This window comes from Mustela putorius, unplaced genomic scaffold (genome assembly GCF_011764305.1).
Source record: "Mustela putorius furo isolate JIRA1106 unplaced genomic scaffold, ASM1176430v1.1 tig00003842_pilon_pilon_pilon, whole genome shotgun sequence".
NCBI classification, from domain to species: domain Eukaryota; kingdom Metazoa; phylum Chordata; class Mammalia; order Carnivora; family Mustelidae; genus Mustela; species Mustela putorius.
In genome coordinates, this window is record NW_025421995.1 from 81,443 (window position 1) to 103,641 (window position 22,199).

At 37.6% G+C, this 22,199-nt stretch overlaps 1 protein-coding gene across 5 annotated transcripts in view; it reads right to left on the reverse strand.

The window, feature by feature from the left end:
- ZNF451 (zinc finger protein 451) overlaps positions 1-22,199 on the reverse strand; it is a 92,983-nt gene that overhangs the window by 45,255 nt on the left and 25,529 nt on the right. For all 5 annotated transcript variants that reach the window (XM_013045879.2, XM_004772390.3, XM_013045881.2 and 2 more), the window contains 2 exons: positions 8,744-8,866; positions 3,619-3,730 (listed from right to left, as the gene is read on the reverse strand). In XM_013045879.2, coding sequence (XP_012901333.1) covers positions 3,619-3,730; positions 8,744-8,866 — 235 coding nt within the window. The remainder of the gene's footprint in view (positions 1-3,618; positions 3,731-8,743; positions 8,867-22,199) is intronic.

Here is a 22,199-nt window from a genome sequence, read left to right on the forward strand (position 1 = left end):
TGTTTATCAGGCAGTTACATACAGACAGTTTGATTACTGACTCCACTGTATTATTATTACTTCTTGTAGATTGTTTCAATGCCTTGAATATTTCATACAACAGAAAACTGGGTATTTATCTTTATGGCAGTTTCTACAAAGCCCCTAAGGATTTCAATAGGATGGATCATTATTCTTTTAACATCATCTAATTTTAAGATCTTCAAATGGTTATTATATAAATTTAAGGTTTTAGCTATTTTTCTGCCATTTTAGTTCTAGGCTGGGGGTGGAAAAGCCCACCATTAAAAGCTGCCAAAATGCTAATAAATATGTTCTGCCAACAAACAATGAACAGCATAGCATTAAACATATTTTTTAAAGATTTTATTTATTTATTTGACAGACAGAGATCACAAGTAGGCAGAGAGGCAGGCGGGGGAAGCAAGCTCCCTGCTGAGCAGAGAGCTGGATGTGGGGCTCCAACCCAGGACCCTGGGATCATGACCTGAACTGAAGGCAGATGCTTTAACCCATTGAGCCACCCAGGAGCCCCACATTAATCACATTTTAATCTTAAAGAGGCATTAAATGACAATACACCTTTTTTTGTCCTTAATTTTTTAATGTAGTCAGAATAATGAAAATTTCTTTATTGTTCATTTACATTCTAGCTATTGCCCATTAAGACTTTTATTTAGCCAAATAAAGGCTCTAGATAAAAATAAAATTGGAGAAAACAATCAAATGAAAGAAAATAACCTTTTTCCATGGAAAGGCAAACTACAGAGATTTAAATAGCCCTTTTCCTTAAATAGTATAGAGAGTGTTGTTTTTAAGTTACTAAATATTCAAATGTATGCAAACTGGCCTAACTATAAAGGTCTACAAAAGATGAATTTCAGGAGTGCCTGGGTGGCTCAGTGAGTTAAGCCTCTGCTTTGGTTCAGGTCATGATCTCAGGGTCCTGGGATGGAGCTCCGCATCAGGTTCTCTCTCTGCTGCCTACTTAGGATCTTTCTATCTCTATCAAATAAATAAATAAATAATCTTAAAAAAAAAAAAAGATAAATTTCAGTAGCATAATTATAAAGTTCTTCTAACCAAAGAGCTGAGTCACAATACTGGATAGATTTAAAAAGTCCCTTAATGCTACTTAGAAGTAGAACCTCACTTTTTATAACTGAAGAGAACAATGGCTCATCTCTGTTTCCCCAGCTATACCTTATTCAAACATCCCAGCACTCTCTAAAACTAATTTATGGAATAGAACCATACCAAATATAGCCCAATGCTAAAGCAGCTATTCTAGCAATAGATCCTAAAGTTCAGTTTTATAGTGCTGTTGCAGGGAACAAGCAAAAAACTAAATCACAAAAAAAGAGCATACTAGACACCTTAACTCCAGGCTCAAGCTTATTAGCCACCAACGAATCAGGTGTGTCCTGAAGATACATGAAATACCAGGTTTTGTCAAGAATCATAAAGATTCTTGGGGTGGCTCAGTTGGTTAAGCATCTGCCTTTGGCTCAGGTCACGATCTCAGAGGCTCAAGCTAGGACAGAGTCCTGCAAGGGGCTCCCTGCTCAGCAGGGAGTCTGCTTCTCCCTCTCACTCTCCCTCTGTGCCCCTTCCCTCCCTCTCAAATAAAAATAATAATACTAAAAAAAAAAATCATGAAGACTAGCTAAATGAGTCATTTGTTCCGACTTGACCAGATAACTCAAAACAGATGCTCATGACTTCATTTTACAGTGATTAAAATACTTTGCCAATCTGGAGGCCAAGGATCAGGCCTAAGGGGTCTAGACAGGACTTGAAGGTATTAGAGTCATATGAGATAAACTATTTGTAGAAGAGATCTTAGAGCTCATAAAGTCTTACAATTCTATTCCATTTTCCTATCAAAATTACCTAGGAATCTTCCCAAAACTACAGATAACCTAGAATTATTCCTGGAGATGAGGCCCAGGTATGTATTTAAAAGCTCCTATGTGATTCTGATGCAGCTGAATTAAGTCATTAACTTCTACTGAGAACAGAAGGCATCTCAAGAGGGAGTTTTCTTTTAAATATGATCCTTAACAAGAACACCCAAGGAGACAAAACCATTTACCATAATTTCTAAGTACCTTTTGCTAAAGTAGATCTCGAATGCCAAACGATTCTTTTGATTAGTTGAATGACAGTTACATTTGGAACCCAAGTTCTAGGCTTCTTTTCTGTGTTCATACATAAATGTTTATAGCCCATCTTGGGTAATATTCAAACATTTGAGTATCTCTAAGCTGAGCCCTCTTCTTGGGTATTTACACAAAAAAAGGATTAAAAAACCTTGGTCTCTGTCTCCACAGAGTATGCAGTCTGACTGCAGAGACATACAAACCCATTAATCCAACATAATGGGATTGTCACAGAACTTTGGAATTATCTTATCAGTGGTAATTAGACTCAAAGAAAAGCCCTCTGAAAACTTTATTTCTTTATTTAAAGATTTTATTTATTTGACAGAGAGAGGCACAGTGAGAGAGGAAACACAAGCATGGACAGTGGGAGAGGGAGAAGCAGGCTTCCTACTAATCAGGGAGCCTGATGTGGGGCTCGATCCCAGAACTCTGGGATCATGACCTGAGCTGAAGGCAGAGGCTTAACCCACTGAGCCACCCAGGTGCCCCTGAAAACTTTATTTTTAAAGATTTACTTATTCATTTGCGAGAGAGAGAATACAAGTTGGGGGAGGGGCAGAGGGAGAGAGAATCCTCAAGCCGACTTCCTGCTGAGCATGGAGCCTGATACAGAACTTGATCCTGGGACTCAGACCTGAACTGAAATCAAAAGTCAGATGCTTTAACCAACAGAGCTATCCACGCGCCCCTGAAAACTAGCTTTAAAACAACAAGCTATCTATTCAAGTTCAGCAACACTTCGGCAGATAATTCTAATGACTTTTTGCAATTAAATGTTCTGCTGGATTAAATCCACAGTTAAGGCTTCTATGGATATCCTAAGCCTTTTAAATGCTCAGTGTTTCTTTCTTGTACAAGAAAGGCAAGAAAAGTTGCCATGGTAGGAGTGTCCTATTGGCTCTTAAAAATTCCAAAAACAACAAAAAAATTCCAACAAATTACCTGGTGGGGGGAAAATGTTCCATAGTGACTCTGGGAATCTCAGGTCTGCAGAGTCAGTGAAGAAGCTACCCAATGCTTTAGACACCTCCATGTGGACATGTCCTTATCAAATATCTACACTGACTATACTGATAAATAAGTAAACACCAATCCTTTAGATCTCAGCTTAAATTCCATTTCATTAGAGCAACTTTCCTGACCGAAAAGAAACCCAAAGACACATGCACTATTTCATGTAATAACTATGAAATAACATGAATAAATTAATGAGCAACATCTAACAAGGTTATCAAGGATGATTATAGGTCATTAAGGATGACCTATTATATTTAAAATATACTTCTGTCAATGTGGGAAGACAACTGATAAAGTAGGCCATTACTAAGTATCACTGAAACTAAATTTTAATACTTTATATACTTATTAGCAACTGGATAATACAGATGTAACCCCTTAAGGCTTTAGAGAAGCTCAGTAACCTTAGTGTTCCACTCTCATCTCTAAAGAGTACCTGGCATTTTTAGCCACTGGTCCACACACAGTCTTGCTGCTTCTGTATCAGAATGTCCTCGAATAAATTCCAATTCTTGTAACCCATGAGCATGCTGAAAGTCGATTTTTTCCTGAAGGTATTAAGAAGAAAATCAATTAACCTATGATTACTAACCTGGTTTCCTTGAGAAAAGAATTTTAACACATCAGTGATCAGAAAATATTGATTATCCTTTATGCCTGTAACTCCACATCTAGACATCTATCCCAAATAGATAAGTCAAAACAAAAGTTCATACTCTGAAATGTTAATCCCAATGTAATCTATATTTGCACAAAGTTCACTATAACTACATCTCCAATAATGGGGTACTGTTTAATTATGGCATATACATTTCATGAAGTCAATTAGAAACACTAACCAAACTTTCAGTGAAGCAGAAATAAATTTTTTGTATCAAGTAGGTCACCAAATAGTAATAAACAAATGAGGCCAAATATAAGTAAAGATTTATTTCAAGCTACATGTGACTCTATCTGCAGAGAGGGAACAAAGGCTGAAAATACAAAAAACATCAATGATTATCTCTGGGAATAAAAATATGAATGATGATTTTCATTTTTAAACTTTTATACATCCTTTTCAAAGTTTCCACATACAGTATGAAGTATACAGAAGCCTATTAAATATTTGTTCAGTGAATAGTATTAATAAGAGCAGATTTCATTAGTACTTACTATGGGCTGGTATAAAGCATTTATCACCATCTAAATCTAGGGTTGGACAACTTTTTCCATAAAGGGTCAGTCAGTAAATATTTTAGGTTTTGCAGCTCAACTCTACTGCAACTACTCAACTCTGCCTGAAAGCAGCCACAGATAACATGTAAACAAATGGGCATTGCTATGTTCCAATAAAATTTTATTTACAAAAAGAGCCAGTAGGCCAATGCCAACCTTGAAACTAGACTTATGCTTTAGACGGTTAGTCTTTAAGTTCTTCTATACATTATTTATAAATCTATTTGCATAATCTCTAATCATGTTGTATCTAACAATTAATACTTATTAACCACTTACCCCGTGCCAGACATGATTCTAAAACCATTTTAGATTTCATTCTCACAATAACTCTATGAAATAGATACTATTATTGTTTGCATTTTAGGATGGTAAAACTGAGGTACAGAAAAGTCAAATAAATTGTCTCAGGATATATAAAAATGTCAAGATTTAGACTCTCACAACTTAATTCTAGAATCCATGCACTTAACCAGTACACCTTATTGCACCTTAACAAGATTTTGTTCTTAAAAGAAATCACAGTCACAAATTCTAGATTTACAAGATATAGGCCAGAATAATGAATGGCCTAGTTAGCAATACAACAGGGTCTTCTATTAGAAATGGTAAGGAGGGGAACAGGGAGATTCAAGATTTCAAACCGAAATAAATCTACACAATATTGTTCAAAGTACAGCCATAGAATACTCATTCTCAAAAATGTTAACAAGCATTATATATATTTTAAAAATTCTCTATAACCAAATTAAGTATATAAATACTGGTTTTAATACAAAATTTTAAAAGTTCCTTTAGTGCAGGACTTTGAAAGCCTTGGAGTGTTAATGTGCATATAATAAATATGCAGTATCTCACAAATCATCAAATACTTTTTTTATTCAAAGCACATTGTACAGTAGTGTTCCAAATTACATGTTTGGAGAACAAAGCTAGTTTATCCAAAGAAAGCAATATGACAAGAATCTGGTAGACTCTAAAGAACATTTTCTAATGTACAAAATTAAACCACTTATCAAAGTTACTTACAAAATCTATCACAATAAAAAATTTTTTTAAAAAAAGATTTTATTTATCTCTTTGTGAGAGACAGTGAGAGTGGGAACAAAAGCAGGAGTGGGAAAGGGAGAAGCAGGCTCCCCACCAAGCAGGGAGCCTGATGTGGGGCTTGGTCCGGGACCCTGGAATCATGACCTGAGCTTAACAACTAAGCCATCCAGGCTCCCGCAATAAAAAATCTTAAATTAATATAATTAAGATCAAATACTACTCCATGCCAGCTAATAGCTTATTTATTTTAAAGAACTTCCAAAAATTAAAAATAAAGTTTGTGGGATGCCTGGGTGGCTCAGTTGGTTAAGCAGTTGCCTTCGGCTCAGGTCATGATCCCAGCGTCCTGGGATGGAGTACCACATCGGGCTCCTTGCTCAGCAGGGAGCCTGCTTCTCCCTCTGCCTCTGCCTGCCATTCTCTCTGCCTGTGCTTGCTCTCTCTCCCCCCCCCCTCTCTGATAAATAAATAAAATCTTAAAAAAAAAAATAAAAAATAATAAAGTTTGTTTGTTTGTTGTTTTTTTTTAGGTTTTTATTTATTTGACACAGAGATAGAGAGTACAAGTAGGCAGAGCAGCAGGCAGAGGGAGAGGAAGAAGCAGGCTCTCCGCTGAGCAGGGAGCCTGATGTAGGGCTCGATCCCAGGACCCTGGGATCATGACCTGACCTGAAGGAAGCGGCTTAACCTACTGAGCCACACAGGTGCCCCAATAAACAGGTTTTTAAAAATGTTCTCTGGCATTTTTACAACAGAATTTGAACTCTGTGCCCATAATAGTCAATGCTCAAAAAAACACTTATTGGTTGAAGTCATCCCCAAATTAGCCACCCTTTTCCTTTGTTACACGAAGCTTCTTCCACAAATGTGAGGTATATAACCCTTCTTGCAAGTCATCTTAACTCCTAGAGTTATCTAACTCCTAGAGTTATCAATGAGCAAAGCTGGTAGCTGGTCAACTAACTAGCCAACACAACATTATCTCTGAAAGTGATTTATCCAGAGAAGAGGGCTTTTGTTGTTGTTTATTTAATTTTAAGTAGGTTCTGTATCCAACATGGGGCTTGAACTCATGACCCTGAGATCAAGAGTCGCATGCTCTACTGACTAGTCAGGCAGGTGCCCCATATCCAATGAAGATTTTAATAAATTTTCTTTCTTTCATTAAAACCACTCCATCACAAAAGATACAAAATTCACCTTAACAGTAATACATCAATAATTCAAAAGGCCCAAGAATAGTTGGAATATATTTTCTACTATCCAGTTTTAGTCAGAGTCATCAGCCATTAGAATTCCTCAACAATCATTTTTACTTTAGTTTCATTATCTTCCTTTCTGGATAGTTTGTTTCATTTTTCTTTTCTGTCATCTAGTTTTTAAAAACAAGTTATCCATACAGGAAACCAAATTTTAAAAAATCATGAATAGATAGCAAGCAATAAACTAAGATATCTATTAGTTGGTTTTTCCCTAGTGAAATCTAGATATATATTTATTCTTTACAATTGGTTAAACAAGATTTTCAGAATTTCAAAAAACTTTCTTCAATGCTGAGATAAAGTCATTACTAGAATGAATGAGCACTTACATGGGGGAAGTGAAACCACCCTGAGAAAAGCCCCAGTTACCACAGTGCCTGTAAGATGCTTTCTTATCTGAACTCACTACAGATGTTTTATTATCTATGTGGAACACCGCCTGGAAAAAGAAGCTAGCATCATTCAGGAAATCTGTGTAAAAGGACAGCTTGTGAACCATCCCTCTCTCAAAGAGATTTTCCTCATAAACAAAACACTTAACATAGTTTGGGGAAAGAATCATCCTTAAAATTGAATAGTATCTCTACCAATAAAGAAATAATCCTATTTTTTGTATCTTTATGCATTAAGCATTTTAAACATACAACTAGAATACTATGTTCTCATTTAATTGGTATTACATTATAAAGTCCCCAAACGAATCTAATTCTAAATGTAAAGAATATTTGTTTATTTTATACAGGATTAGGAGATACTAAAGCAGAGGCTACAGAAATATATAAACTCCTCTATGATAACCAATGGGCAAGGAATCAAAACAGAGATGTTAAAATTAAAAAATCATAGTACTTAACTTGGAAGATCATCTCCAACTCTGTCCCTTTACAGATTAAAACCCAAAGTCTATAAAAGATAAGGACCTGATAAAATCCAAACAGCTGCTGGCAGAGCCAATTTCAATTTCAATTTTTTTTTTTCAAGCTTTACACCAAATGTGAAGCTTGATCTCAGGAGCCTAAGATTAACATTGGCATGCTCTACTGAGTAAGTCAGCCAGGCACCACTCAATTTCCATTTTTAAACTCCTAGGATGAGGGGTGCCTGGGTGGCTCAGTGGGTTAAAGCCTCTGCCTTCAACTCGGGTCATGATCCCAGGGTCCTGGGATCGAGCCCAGCATCGGGCTCTCTGCTCAGCAGGGAGGCTGCTTCCCTCTTTTTCTCTCTCTGACTGCCTCTCTGCCTACTTGTGATCTCTGTCAAATAAATAAATAAAATTAAAAAAACAAACAAACACAAACCTCCTAGGATGAAGCTTAATTTACCCAACTCATCAACTTTCTACTCTGTCAATAATGAGGGATATTGCGTTTTCATTTTTATTTTATTTTAAAAAAAATTTTTTAAGTAAGCTTTAGCCCCACCATGGGGCTCAAACTCACAACCCCCAGGTCAAGAGCCACATGTTCCACCGACTGAGCCAGCCAGATGCCCCAGTACTAAGAGATTCTTTAAGTAACTAACTGGTCTGCGGCCTTCTAAAGCAAGTGAAGAAAAAGATTTATATCATCAGAGATTCTAAATTAGCCTTCATTTTCCACATAGCAGCTCTTCTACAAACCTGATTAAAATTTCTTCCTTTTAGTAACAGGTTAATCTGAAGGAGCAGGCTGAAGTTTGAGAAAGTGGTCTCATTCTATTTGGTAGAAAATGACCATTTAACAGCTTATGTCTACAAAAGCACCAATAAACTCTTGTGATACGGAAACCAGAAACCCTGCTATAAAGAAATCCCATGATTTTTAATTCCCCAAAATAAAGTCCACTCAATTCTATTTTTTCTCCTATATACATATATGATTAGACTCTAACAAACTAAAGACAGAGATACAAAAAATATCATGAAGTACTAAAGTGATGAGGTATCCAGAGTCCATGCTGAACTTGGATTCATTTTTTGATGACAAATTTGTTACAGTTTTATTATAAGCAATTCCATGATTTGGTAAAGCACCAATTAAAATAACCACATACCCTGAATGCTCTATTCTTCTCTTCCTTTTGCTGTTTCTCCACTTCAACATGGCGGGCTAGACGAGCCAGAGTTAAAGCAACTTTATCCTTCTGATGGTCAATATAGTCTTCATGCTTAACATCCTATAATTAAAAAAACAATTTTCATTTTTTTTAAATAGCAAAATTAGTTGTGGGATAATGAATTCATTTACCAAAGAGTTATTGTACTAAAGAACCATTTGCCATTTTTCCCTTAAGTTTATTTATTTATTTAAGTAACCTCAACCCCCAGTGTGGGGCTCAATCATGACCCTGAGATCAAGAGTCACATGCTCTTCTGGCTGAGACAGCCAGGTGCCCTAAGGACCATTTACTTTTATTATCAGCAAATTTCTAAGAAGGTGCCTTATGTATTTTATGCTTTATGTGGTATTTTGTAGGTCAGCCAATTATCCACCAGCACCTATGGTTTTCAAAAAGTTAGATTAACTGATAAGACAATTTATCATTTTTATTTACTTTACAATCATCTGAATACTGAAGAGTTTGGTGTTGCTTTGCTCTGAGTCTATAAAATAATGCCATTAAGCCATTACTCCCCCGCTAAAAGGTCTAACAGTACAAATATCCTTGGTTTTGGTTTTTCAGCAATGCCACAAACAATACCACCCTGAACGTGCCTGATCTCATCTGATCTTGAAATCTAAGCAGGGTTGGGCCTGGTTAGAACTTGGATGGGAGAAAATGATGTAAAAAAATAGATCTAACTTCCAGTTTCTGGTCCATCTTGTAAAGAGCTTGTAAGTTGCTACTCCATCCTGACAAGTAAAATGCTGAAAAAAACCAAAAGTCAACAACTCTTCTTAGATCTCGTTCTTAGACCAGAAAATCGAGGTGACAGTCATAAACCAGTGCTCCGAGAGAGAGAGGATCATAAGTTAATGGAGTAGAAACCCGTAAGTGGAAACTTCAGCAGGAAGCAGTATTGAGTAAAAACTTGAACTATAACTGATGAATTGCTGGATGCTCAGTGGGACAAATCTGAGTTAAAAACCACTAGATGACCTAGCCCTCACACCTTTGTGAGTTTATCTCTCATAGTTCTACCAGGTTCTCACAGTAAAAACTAGAGAAAAATCCTCTCATGCTTCCAGGAGGGGGAAAGGAAAAGTAAGCACACATACTGCAGGATATCAACTAAATGACATTCTGGAAAAGCAAAACTATGGGGACAATAAAAAAGATCAGTGGTTATCCAGGGTTGGGGAGAGGGAGGCATGCGTAAAACAGAGTACAGAAGATTTTTAGGGCAATAAAATTATTCTGCATGATATATGTCCACTATAAAGGTGGACACCTCGGGCGCCAGGGTGGCTGAGTTGGTTAAGCGTCTACCTTTGACTCAGGTCATGATTCCAGGTCCTGGGAGGGAACCCCACACCAGGATCCCTGCACAGCGAGAAGCCTACTTCTCCCTCTCCCTCTGCCTTCTATCCTGTCTACTTGTGTGCTCTCACTCTGGCAAAAAAGTAAATAAAATCTCTTTAAAAAAAAAAAAAAGTGGGCACCTGTCATAAATTTGTCCAAACCCGCAGAATGTAGAACACATCAAAAGTGAACCCTAATGTAAACTATGAACTTAGGGTGATAATGATGGATCACTGTAGGCTCACTGAGTATAACAAACATATCATTATGTTGGGGGATATTGATGATGGAGGAAGCTATGCATGTGTAGGGGCAGGAAGTATACCAGAAATCTCTGTACCTTCCTCTTGTTTTGCTATAAATCTAAAACTTCTCTAAACAATAGTCTATTAAACAATTAAACAATAGTCTAGTAAAAATTTTTCATTTAGAAACACTGGGTTACTACCTAAATTAACACTCTTTAGGCAACTCAGTCATGTATGTACAACCCAAATTTTATCTACAGTAGGACAGAATTGCATCAACCATGTCAAACATCGGGTGTAATTTTCCAAGTACAAGGAAGTTATACTGATGTGACTATATATAAAAAGACCAAAATGGTATTTTCAGTATAAGGCTTCATCTTTGGAATAAAGAACACTCACAGAATTACTCTGGGTGCAAGCAATTCCAACTCACTTTCTGACTACTTGGTCAGCCTACATTATACCCTGTACCAGGTAATAGATGACATTCTCCTAACTTTAAAATAATTCTTTTATAAATCACAGGACAATGCAGCTTACTAGAAATGAGTGACAAAAAGCTATTTATCTGAGCTTCAATCCTTTAGTAAAGGTATATTTACCTGTCTTAAAAGGAATTTAAATGTACTCCTTGGGAAGACAAAAATATTATCTATTTCAAATGTAGGTGCTAAGTTGAAAAGGAAATTTAGAGTAGATCCTAAAAGAATCTTCTAATTTAAGGAAATTAATAATATTTAAACATGGGCTTACAGTAGTTAGTTTTCCTGACATGAATACATTTTTTAGGTTTTAAACTCTAGTGAAAGACATGCTTGGAATGCAAAGTAAACCAAGGTCATAATAACGTATGAGGTAGACAAGGTATAAATTAGGGTTTACCTATAAAAATATGTTGTTGGAGCAAAATAATGTGAATACTCTGGGGGTTGAAAGGCAGCCATGTTTTGGATTAACTAAAGTAAACCTAATCCAGGAAGAACTACCCTTGAATTTACGGTTCCACTATCATTTTACTTTTTCCTAGGCCACCACAAAATAACCATTCTGAAATACTTCCGAAGTTATACTTATTCCGGAAGACATTACATAATATTTATTTTTCTTAAAGTTTCCTTTAAAACACAATGATTCACTGTTTTACATATAAATTATAAATATGCTCTAGACACAAAACTAAATGAAAACTGAAGTTAGAAACACAGATTATATATTCAATGGGAAAACTTTTTAGTAATCCACTGGTCACAAAATTTAAGTACAAACTTTTATTTTTAAAGACTTTATTTATTGGAGATGAGTCAAGATGGTGGAGAAGTAGCAGGCTGAGACATTAGGTAGCAGGAGATCAGCTTAGATGGCTTATTAAACCATTCCAAACACCTAAAAATCCAACAGGAGATGGAAGAGAAGAGCAGTAACTCTAGAAACAGAAAATCGACCACTTTCTGAAAGGTAGGACCAGTGGAGAAGTGAATCCAAAGTGATAGGAAGATAGACTGCAGAGGGAGGGGCCAGCTCCTGGCAAGTGGCAGAGCAATGGAGCACAAAATCAGAACTTTTAAAAGTCTGCCCCATTGAGGGACATCGCTTCAGAGGCTAAGCCGGGGTGAAGCCCATGCGAGGACAGGTCCCACGGGGTCACAGAAGGATCGGGGGGGTCTGAGTATCGCAGTGCTCCCAGGTATTAGAGCAGGGAAGCCAGCTACAGAGATGGAGCCAAGGAGTGAGCTCTCAACTCGGGGTTACCTTAAGTGAGCAGGGACCCCACAAGATCCGCGGAGAACCCCCTGGAAGAGTGCAGGGTTCTATGGGGTTTGGAGACTCCAGGCAGGGCTGTGTGCCAGAGACATAGACACTTGGTCACAGGCTGGGTGAGCTAGGAGTGCAACCAGAGGCCAGGGAGACGAGAGTGAATGAGCGCTTTTCTCCAAGGGCGCACTGAGGAGTGGGCCCCTGAGCTCTTGGGTCCTTCAGGCTGGAGAATGGGAGGCCGCTATTTTCATTCCCGTCCTCTGGAACTCTACAGAAAGCGTTCAGGGAACAAAAGCTCCCGAAAACGAACCTGAGCAGATTACTTAGCCTGGCCCCTGGTAAGGGTGGTACAATTCCTCCATGGGCAAAGATACTTGTAAATCACTACAACAGGCCCCTACCCAAGAAGATCAGCAAAAAATCCAGCCAAGACCAAGTTCACTTACCAAGGAGAACAGCGGAATTCCAGAGGAAGAGAAAGAGAAGCATGGGATTCATGGCTTTCACCCCATGATTCTTTAATCTTGCAAAGTTAATTAATTTTTTTTCTTATGCTAAATTTTTTTTACTCTTTCCTCTTTTAATGTTTTTAACTAATTTATCTTAACAATACCTCTCATTAAAAAAAATCTTTTTTGAAACTTCATTATTATAGTCATATTTTATCCTTCATTGTATCTAACTTTATCTTTTGTATACACATAGGGTTTTTTCTTCTAAAATAATTTGGGATACAACTTCTTCTAATAGATCAAATATACTGTAAATCTAGCACAGGGCTCTGTTCGAGTCTCCAGCCTGAGCAAATTCCCTTCAATTTCTTTTTCTTTATTCTCCCAACCAACTTATCTTATCAACTCCTTTTTTAGAAATTAAAAAAAATTTTCATCTTTATAATCATATCCCATCCCTTCATCATGTTTACCCCTATATGTTTTTAATTCTTTAAAATTGGGGAGGTAGTTTCTTCTAAGAGATCAAGATACTCACAAAATTAAGTGGGTGACTCTGTTCTATTCACCAGTCTAAAATATATATTTTCTTTTTTATATTTTTTATTTGTACTCTTCTTTAAATTTTTTTTCCCTGAACTTCTTTTTACCCCCTTTCTTCCCCACACGACTTGGGGTCTCTTCTGATTTGGTTAAAGCACCTTTTCCTGAGGTCTTTGCCACCCTTTTAGTATTTTATTTGCTCCTTCATCTATTCTTATCTGGATAAAATGACAAGGTGGAAAAACTCACCACAAAAAAAGGAACAAGAGGCAGTACTGAAGATTAGGGACCTAATCAATATGGTCACTGGTAATATGTCAGATCTAGAGTTCAGAATGACAATTCTCCAGGTGCAAGCCAGGCACGAAAAAGGCATGGAAGATATCAGAGAAACACTGTCTGGAGAAATAAAAGCCCTTTCTTGAGAAATAAAAGAACTAAAATCTAACCAAGTTGAAATAAAAAAAAAAAAACTATTAATGAGGTGCAATAAAAAATGGAGGCTCTTAAAGCAAGGATAAATGAGGCAGAAGAAAGAATTAGTGATATAGAAGACGAAATAACAGAGAATAAAGAAGCTGAGCAAAAGAGAGATAAACAACTACTGGGCCACGATGAAACATTAGAGTAATTGGGATTCCAGAAGAAGAAGAAAGAGAGAGGGGAGCAGAAGTATACTGGAGAGAATTATTGTAGAGAATTTCCTTAATATGGCAAAGGGAACAGCATCAAAATCCAGGAGGCGCAGAGAACCCCTCTCAAAATCAATAAGAATAGATCCACACCCCGTCATCTAACAGTAAAATTTACAAGTCTTAGCAACAAAGAGAAAAATCCTGAAAGCAACTCGGGACAAGAAGTCTGTAACATACAATGGTAAAAATATTAGCTTGGCAGAAGACTTATCCACAGAGACCTGGCAGGCCAGAAAGAACTGCCATGTTATATTCAGAGCAGCCAAGAATACTATATCCAGCTAGGCTATCACTGAAAATAGAAGAAGAGATAAAAAGTTCCAGGACAAACAAAAATGGAAAGAATTTGCAATCACCAAACCAGCTCTACAGGAAATATTGAAAGGGGTCCTCTAAGCAAAGAGAGAGAATAAAAGTAGTAGATCAGCAAGGAGCAGAGATAATATACAATAATAGTCATCTTACAGGCAATACAATGGCACTAAATTCCTATCTCTCAATAGTTAACCTGGATGTAAATGGGCGAAATGCCCCAATCAAAAGACATAGGGTATCAGAATAGATAAAAAAAAAACAAAAACAAAACCCATCAATATGCTGTCTACAAGAAACTCATTTTAGACCCAAAGACACCTCCAGATTAAAAGCTAAATTAAAATTTAAAAAGTTAAATTAAAATTAAAACAATTTACCATGCTAATGGACATCAAAAGAAAGCTGGGGTGGCAATCCTTATATCAGATCAATTAGATTTTAAGCCAAAGACTATAATAAGAGAGGAGGAAGGACACTATATCATACTCAAAGGGTGTGTCTAACAAGAAGAGCTAACAATTTTAAATATCTATGCCCCTAACATGGGAGCAGCCAACTATATAAACCAATTAATAACAAAATCAAAGAAACACATCAATAATAATACAGTAATAGCAGGGAACTTTAACACTCCCCTCACTGAAATGGAGAGATCATCCAAGCAAAAGATCAACAAGGAAATAAAGGCCTTAAATGACACACTGGACCAAGTGGACATCACAGATATATTCAGAACACTGCATCCCAAAGCAACAGAATACACATTCTTCTCTAGTGCACATGGAACATTCTCCAGAATAAATCACATCCTGGGTCATAAATCAGGTCTCAACTGGTACCAAAAGATTGGGATAATTCCATGCATATTTTTAGACCACAATGCTCTGAAGCCAGAACTCAATCACAAGAGGAAATTTGGAAAGAACCCAAATACATGGAGACCAAAGAGCATCCTTCTAAAGAATGAATGGGTCAACCAGGAAGTTAAAGAAGAATTGAAAAAATTCATGGAAAAAAATGATAATGAAAACACAATAGTTCAAAATCTATGGGACACAGCAAAGGTGTTCCTGAGAGGAAAATATATAATGATACAAGCCTTTCTCAAGAAACAAGAAAGATCTCAAATACACAACCTAACCCTACACCTAAAGGAGCTGGAGAAAGAACAAGAAAGAAACCCTAAGCCCAGCAGGAGAAGAGAAATCATAAAGATCAGAGAAGAAATCAATGAAATAGAAACCAAAAAAACCACAATAGAACAAATCAACAAAACTAGGCTGGTTCTTGGAAAGAATTAATAGGATTGATAAGCCCCTGGCCAAACTTATCAAAAAGAAAAGAGAAATGATCCAAATAAATAAAATCATGAATGAAAGAGGAGAGATCACAGCCAACACCAAAGAAGTGCAAACAATTATAAGAACATACTACGAGGAACTCTATGCCAGCAAATTTGACAATCTGGAAGAAATGGATGCATTCCTAGAGACATATAAACTACCAAAACTGAACCAGGAAGAAATAGAAAACCTGAACAGACCCATAACCAGTAAGGAGACTGAAGCAGTCATCAAAACTCTCCCAACAAACAAGAGCCCAGGGCCAGACAGCTTCCCAGGGGAATTCTACCAAACATTTAAAGAAGAATTAATAATTATTCCCCTGAAACTGTTCCAAAAAATAGAAATGGAAGGAAAATGAAACTCATTTTATGAGGCCAGCATTACCTTGATCCCAAAACCAGACAAGGATCCCATCACAAAAGAGAATTACAGACCAATATCCTTGATGAACACAGATGTGAACATTCTCACCAAAATGCCAGCCAATAGGATCCAACAGTACATTAAAAGGATTATTCACCACAAGCAAGTGGGATTTATACTAGGGCTGCAAGGCTGAATCAACATCCGCAAATCAATCAATGTGATACATTACTAAAAGAAAGAACAAAAACCATATGATACTCTCAATAAATGCTGAAAAAGCATTTGACAAAGCACAGCACCTTTTCCTCATCAAAACTCTTCAAAATGTGGGGAGAGAGGGTACATACCTCAATATCATCAAAGCCAGCTATGAAAAACCCACCACGAATATCATTCTCAGTGGAGAAAAACTGAGAGCTTTTCCCTAAGGTCAGGAACACGGCAGGGATGTCCATTATCACCACTGCTATTCAACACAGTACTAGAAGTCCTAGCCTCAGCAATCAGACAACAAAAAGAAATTAAAGGCATCCAAACTGGCAAAGAAGAAGTCAAACTATCACTTTGCAGATGATATGATCCTATATGTGGAAAACCCATATATGTGGGAAACTCCACTCCAAATCTGCTAGAACTAGCACAGGAATTCAGTAAAGTGTCAGGATATAAAATCAATGCACAGAAATCAGTTGCATTTCTTTACACCAACAAGACAGAAGAAAGAGAAATTAAGGAGTTCCTCCCATTTACAATTGCATCCAAAACCATAAGATACCTAGGAATAAACCTAACCAAAGAGGCGAAGAATCTGTACTCAGAAAACTATAAAGTACTCATGAAAGAAACTGAGGAAGACACAAAGAAATGGAAAAATGTTCCATGCTCCTGGATTGGAAGAACAAATATTGTGAAAATGTCTATACTACCTAAAGCAATCTACACATTTAATGCAATCCCTATCAAAATACCATCCATTTTTTTCAAAGAAATGGACCAAATAACCCTATATGGAACCAGAAAAGACCTCAAATAGCCCAAGGAATATTGAAAAAGAAAGCCAATGTTCGTGGCATCACAATTCCCGACTTCAAGCTCTATTACATAGCTATCATCATCAATACAGTATGGTACTGGCACAAAAACAGACACATAGATCAATGGAATAGAATAGAGAGCCCAGAAATAGACCCTCAACTCTATGGTCAACTAATCTTTGACAAAGCAGGAAAGAATGTCCAATGGAAAAAAGACCGTCTCTTCAACAAATGGTGTTGGGAAAATTGGACCGCCATATGCAGAACAATAAAACTGGACCATTTCTTTACACTACACATGAAAACAGACTCAAAATGGATGAAAGACCTCAATGTGAGACAGGAATCCATCAAAATACTTGAGGAGAACACAGGCAACAACCTCCTCGACCTCAGCCACAGCAACTCCTTCCTATGAACATCGCCAAAGGCAAGGGAAGCAAGGGCAAAAATGAACTTATTAGGACTTCATCAAGATCAAAAGCTTTTGCACAGCAAAGGAAACAGTCAACAAAATCAAAAGACAACTGACAGAATGGGAGAAGATATTTGCAAACAACATATCAGATAAGGGGCTAGTATCCAAAATCTATAAAGAACTTATCAAACTCAACAGCCATAGAACAAATAATCCAATCAAGAAATGGGCAGAGGACATGAACAGACATTTCTGCAAAGAAGACATCCAGATGGCCAACAGACACATGAAAAAGTGCTCCCCATCACTCAGCATCAGGAAAATACAAATCAAAACCACAATGAGATACCACCTCACACTAGTCATAATGGCTAAAATTAACAAGTCAAGAAATGACAGAAGCTGGCAAGGATGCAGAAAAAGGGGGACCCTCCTACACTGTTGGTGGGAATGCAAGCTGGTGCAACCACTGTGGAAAAAAGCATGGAGGTTCCTCAAAAAGTTGAAAATAGAGCTACCCCATGACCCAGCAATAGCACTACTGGTCTTTACCCTAAGGATACAAATGTAGTGATCCAAAAGGGCACGTGCACCCGAATGTTTACAGCAGCAATGTCCACAATAGCCAAACTATGGAAAGAACCCAGATGTCCATTAACAGATAAATGGATAAAGAAGTGGTGTATAGATATACAATGGAATACTATGCAGCCATCAAAAGAAATGAAATCTTGCCATTTGCAACGACGTGGATGGAACTAGAAGGTATTATGCTTAGTGAAATAAGCCAATCGGAGAAAGCCAACTATCATATGATCTCCCTGATATGAGGAAATGGAGATGCAATGTGGGGAGGTTTCGGGGGTAGGAAAAGAAGAAATGAAACAAGATGGGATCGGGAGGGAGACAAACCATAAGAGACTCTTAATCTTACAAAACAAACTTGAGGGTTGCTGGGGGGAGGTGGATAGGGAGAGGGTGGTGGGATTATGGACATAGGGGAGGGTATGTGCTGCGGTGAGTGCTGTGAAGTGTGTAAACCAGGCGATTCACAGACCTGTACCCCTGGGGCTAATAATACATTATACATTAATAAAAAAATTTAAAAAATTTTTAAAAAGAGATTTTAGGGGCGCCTGTGTGGCTCAGTGGGTTACAGCCTCTGCATTCGGCTCGGGTCGTGATCCCAGGGTCCTTTGATTGAGCCCTGCATCGGGCTCTCTGCTTGGCCGGGAGCCTCCTTCCCTTCCTCTCTCTCTGCCTACCTGCGATCTTTATCTGTCAAATAAATAAAAAAATTTAAAAAAAAAAAAAAGATTTCACTTATTTATTAGAGAGATAGGGTGTGTGCATGGGGAGGGAGAGGCAGAGGGAGAAGCCGACTCACTGCTGAGCACGGAGACCAATGTGGGGCTAGATCCCAGGATCCCGGGATCATGACCTGAGCCAAAGGCAGACGCTTAACCAAATGAACGACTAGGAAGGTAAATTATTTAACCCTTTAATCAGCATTTAAACATTTGTTTAGATCGCTTCAACTTCACTCTAAAATTAATCTCTAGCCCTAGAACATTACTCTTTGGTGGTCAAATAAGCAAAACCTGTTAGTATTACTGTTTGTTAAAATTATTTTCCTCATATTTAGCTATCAGTAGGCCATGTTATCTTTTAATTAATACTATGTGGTTATGTTAATAAAAAAGATTACTTCTGTGATTCCCAAATAATTCTGATCTATTTAACATCTGTCATGACTCCGAAGAGCTCAAAAGACCTAAAGCTCTGATACGGAATTCAAAAAGACATTCAAAATTGAGTTTGGTTTCCTTCTCTTCCTCCACAGGGAAAGTTTCTATTTTCTTCTTCTTCTTCTCTTTTTCTTTTTTAAGATCTTAATTATTTATTTATTTAACACAGAGAGAGATCACAAGTAGGCAGAGAAGGAGGCAAAGAGGGGGGTGGGAAGCAGGCTCCCCGCTGAGTAGACAGTCCAAGCAGGGCTCGATTCCATGACCCTGAGATCATGACCTGGATAGAAGGCAGAGGCGAACCTATTGAGCCACCCAGGCGCCCCTCCATTTTGTTCTTAATACCAAAACCAAACCAAACCAAACCAAACCAAAACACCCACTCTGGCTACCTATATAGGCTACCTATATAGAATACCTATATATAATTAGAAAGGCAATCTGCTAGGAGTAGACTAAAAAGGAATGAATGGTAGATCTAGAGAAAGAATGAACTTCAGCTTTGAAACATCTATCATTTATGAGAAAAATGAAATATTTAAAATAAAGTTTTCCCCTAAAATGGGGAAAAATTAATTATATGTGGCAGGGGGTGATACTCATAATTATTTTTTCATCACAACTTAGGTTTCTGGGTCAAGACTGCTGGTGAATGCCAGGCACGATTAATGGTTTATTTATGAACACTCACTCTCTCCAGAAAGCCAAATCCCTTGGATTTCCACTGTTAGTGATCCAAGATGAGGGGCAGCCTCTAGATCTTATTAAATTACATACTTCTGTGATTCTGAGCAAACACATACACACTGGAAAAACAGAGACCACAGATATTGAAATACACACTAGGGATTTTACCTATTAGGTCACAGAAGACCTTATTTTGCATAAAAGTATAATAGGTAATTCAAAGAATCAGTATGTTCAGAAACAAATTTTAACTTATCAGAAAGCAAGGGGGAAAACACTCATTGCAGGACATCTTATTACTGATCCAACTGCAGAACCAAAGCTATAGGCTAGATGAAAGGATATTAAATGTTTCCTGTAGAATTAGGATGAAAAGGGAATACCATAGTCTTAGGTTTGGGAGTATTACGCTATTCCATTAGTGTTAAAATACTGAAATGTAATTTAATGTGAAATCACAAAATTCTAGGACTGTTCTTCTTAGGTTAGATTTGCCAATCTTCCCCAAAGCCTGTAGTATTAATAAGCATTTAGAGCTTTTAATAAGAGCTTTTCTGAGGTCAGACTTTAGACCGTAAATTCTCAAGCTAGAAGTGGAATTGGCTCTCAGTATACAAATGGTAAGAACAGGGGCACCTGGGTGGCTCAGTGGGTTAAAGCCTCTGCCTTCAGCTCGGGTCATGATCCCAGGGTCCTGGGATCGAGCCCTGCATTGGGCTCTCTGCTCCATGGGGAGCCTGCTTCCCCCCATCTCTCTGCCTGCCTCTCTGCCTACTTGCCATCTCAGTCTGTGAAATAAATAAATAAAATCTTTTAAAAAAAATGGTAAGAATAAAATGTTAGCAGCTATAGGATTTTCAGTCATTCTTCTTGAAGCTCATGCTTGGGTCACTGTGGATTAACCTCCATATTAGAATACTATTGAGTCCACAGTGATAGCAAATGCTATCTACATATTTATTTTGGGGGCGAAAAATAGGAACATCTTAAAGATACCGGGAGGGGAGAGTCTGTTTACCTCTATGTTAGATCACTCCTTGCATGAGTTTTTCTTAACCCCTCCCCTCCTACTGGGAAAGTTGAGTGGGATCTTCATAGAATTAAGGAGAAAGTTGTGGAGTCAGAAAAACATTAAAAGGAAAATTCTAATTCAGTAACTATGAAAATTTTTTAAAAAATACAATGGTTTAAAAAAAATTTTTTTTTTAAATAATATGGTTAAGGGGCGCCTGGGTGGCTCAGTGGGTTAAAGCCTCTGCCTTTGGCTCAGGTCATGATCCCAGAGTCCTGGGATCAAGGCCTGCATCGGGCTCTCTGCTTGGCAGGGAGCCTGCTTCCTCCTCCCTCTCTCTCTGCCTGCCTCTCTGCCTACCTCTGTCTCTGTCAAATAAAATGAATAAAATCTTTTAAAAATCCCTGAGTACACATACCCGTGAAAGTTAAGCATGTATAGGCATACCTCATTATACTGTGCTTTTGCAGATATGGTGTTGTTTTTTTGTTTTCTTTGGTGTTTTTTTTTTAACAAATTGAAGGTCTGTGGCAACCCTGCATCCAGCAAGTCTATTGGTACAATTTTTCCAACAGCATTTGCTCAGTTCAGGCCTGTGTCACATTTTGGTAATTGAGAAATTTCAAAAGTTTTCATTATCATTATATTTGTTGCAGCAATCTGTGATCTTTGATGTTAGTATTATAATTGATTTGGGGGTGCCATGAACTGCACTCCTATAAGATTGCATAAACATTGTGTTCAGATGGCTCCATTCACTGTTCATTCCTTTGTCTCACTCCCCTTCCTTAGGCCTCCCTATTTCCTGAGTTATAAATATTTGGAATTAGGGTAATCAGTAACCTGAGGATGGTCCTCTAAGTGTTCAGGTGAAAGGAAGAGCTGCACATTTATCATTTTACAAGCTGGAAATGATTAAGCTTAGTGGAAAAAACATACTGAAAACCATGGTAGGCTGGAAGCAAGGCCCCTTGGGCCAAACAGTCAAGTTTTGAATGCAAAGGAAAAGTTCTTGAAGGAAAGTACAAGTGCTACTCTAGTGAATACATGAATGAGAGAAAGCAAAACAGCCTTACTGCTGATATGAAGACAGTTTTAGTGGTTTAGACAGCTCAAACCAGCTACAACATTCTGTTAAGCCAAAGCCCAATCCAGAACAAAGCCCTAACTCTTCAATTCTTTGACGGCTCGGAGAATAAGGAAATAGAGAATAAGGAAAAAGAGAAGTTTGAGGCTAGCAGAGGTTGATTCATGAGGCTTAGGAAAAGCTGCCTCATAATATCAAAGTACAAGATGAAGCAGCAGAAGCTGATGTAGAAGCTACAGCAGGTTACCCAGAAGCTCTAGCTGAGAAAATTAATGAAGGTGGCTGGCTGCACTAAGCCACAGAATTTCAATATGGATGAAACAGCCTTCTATTGGAA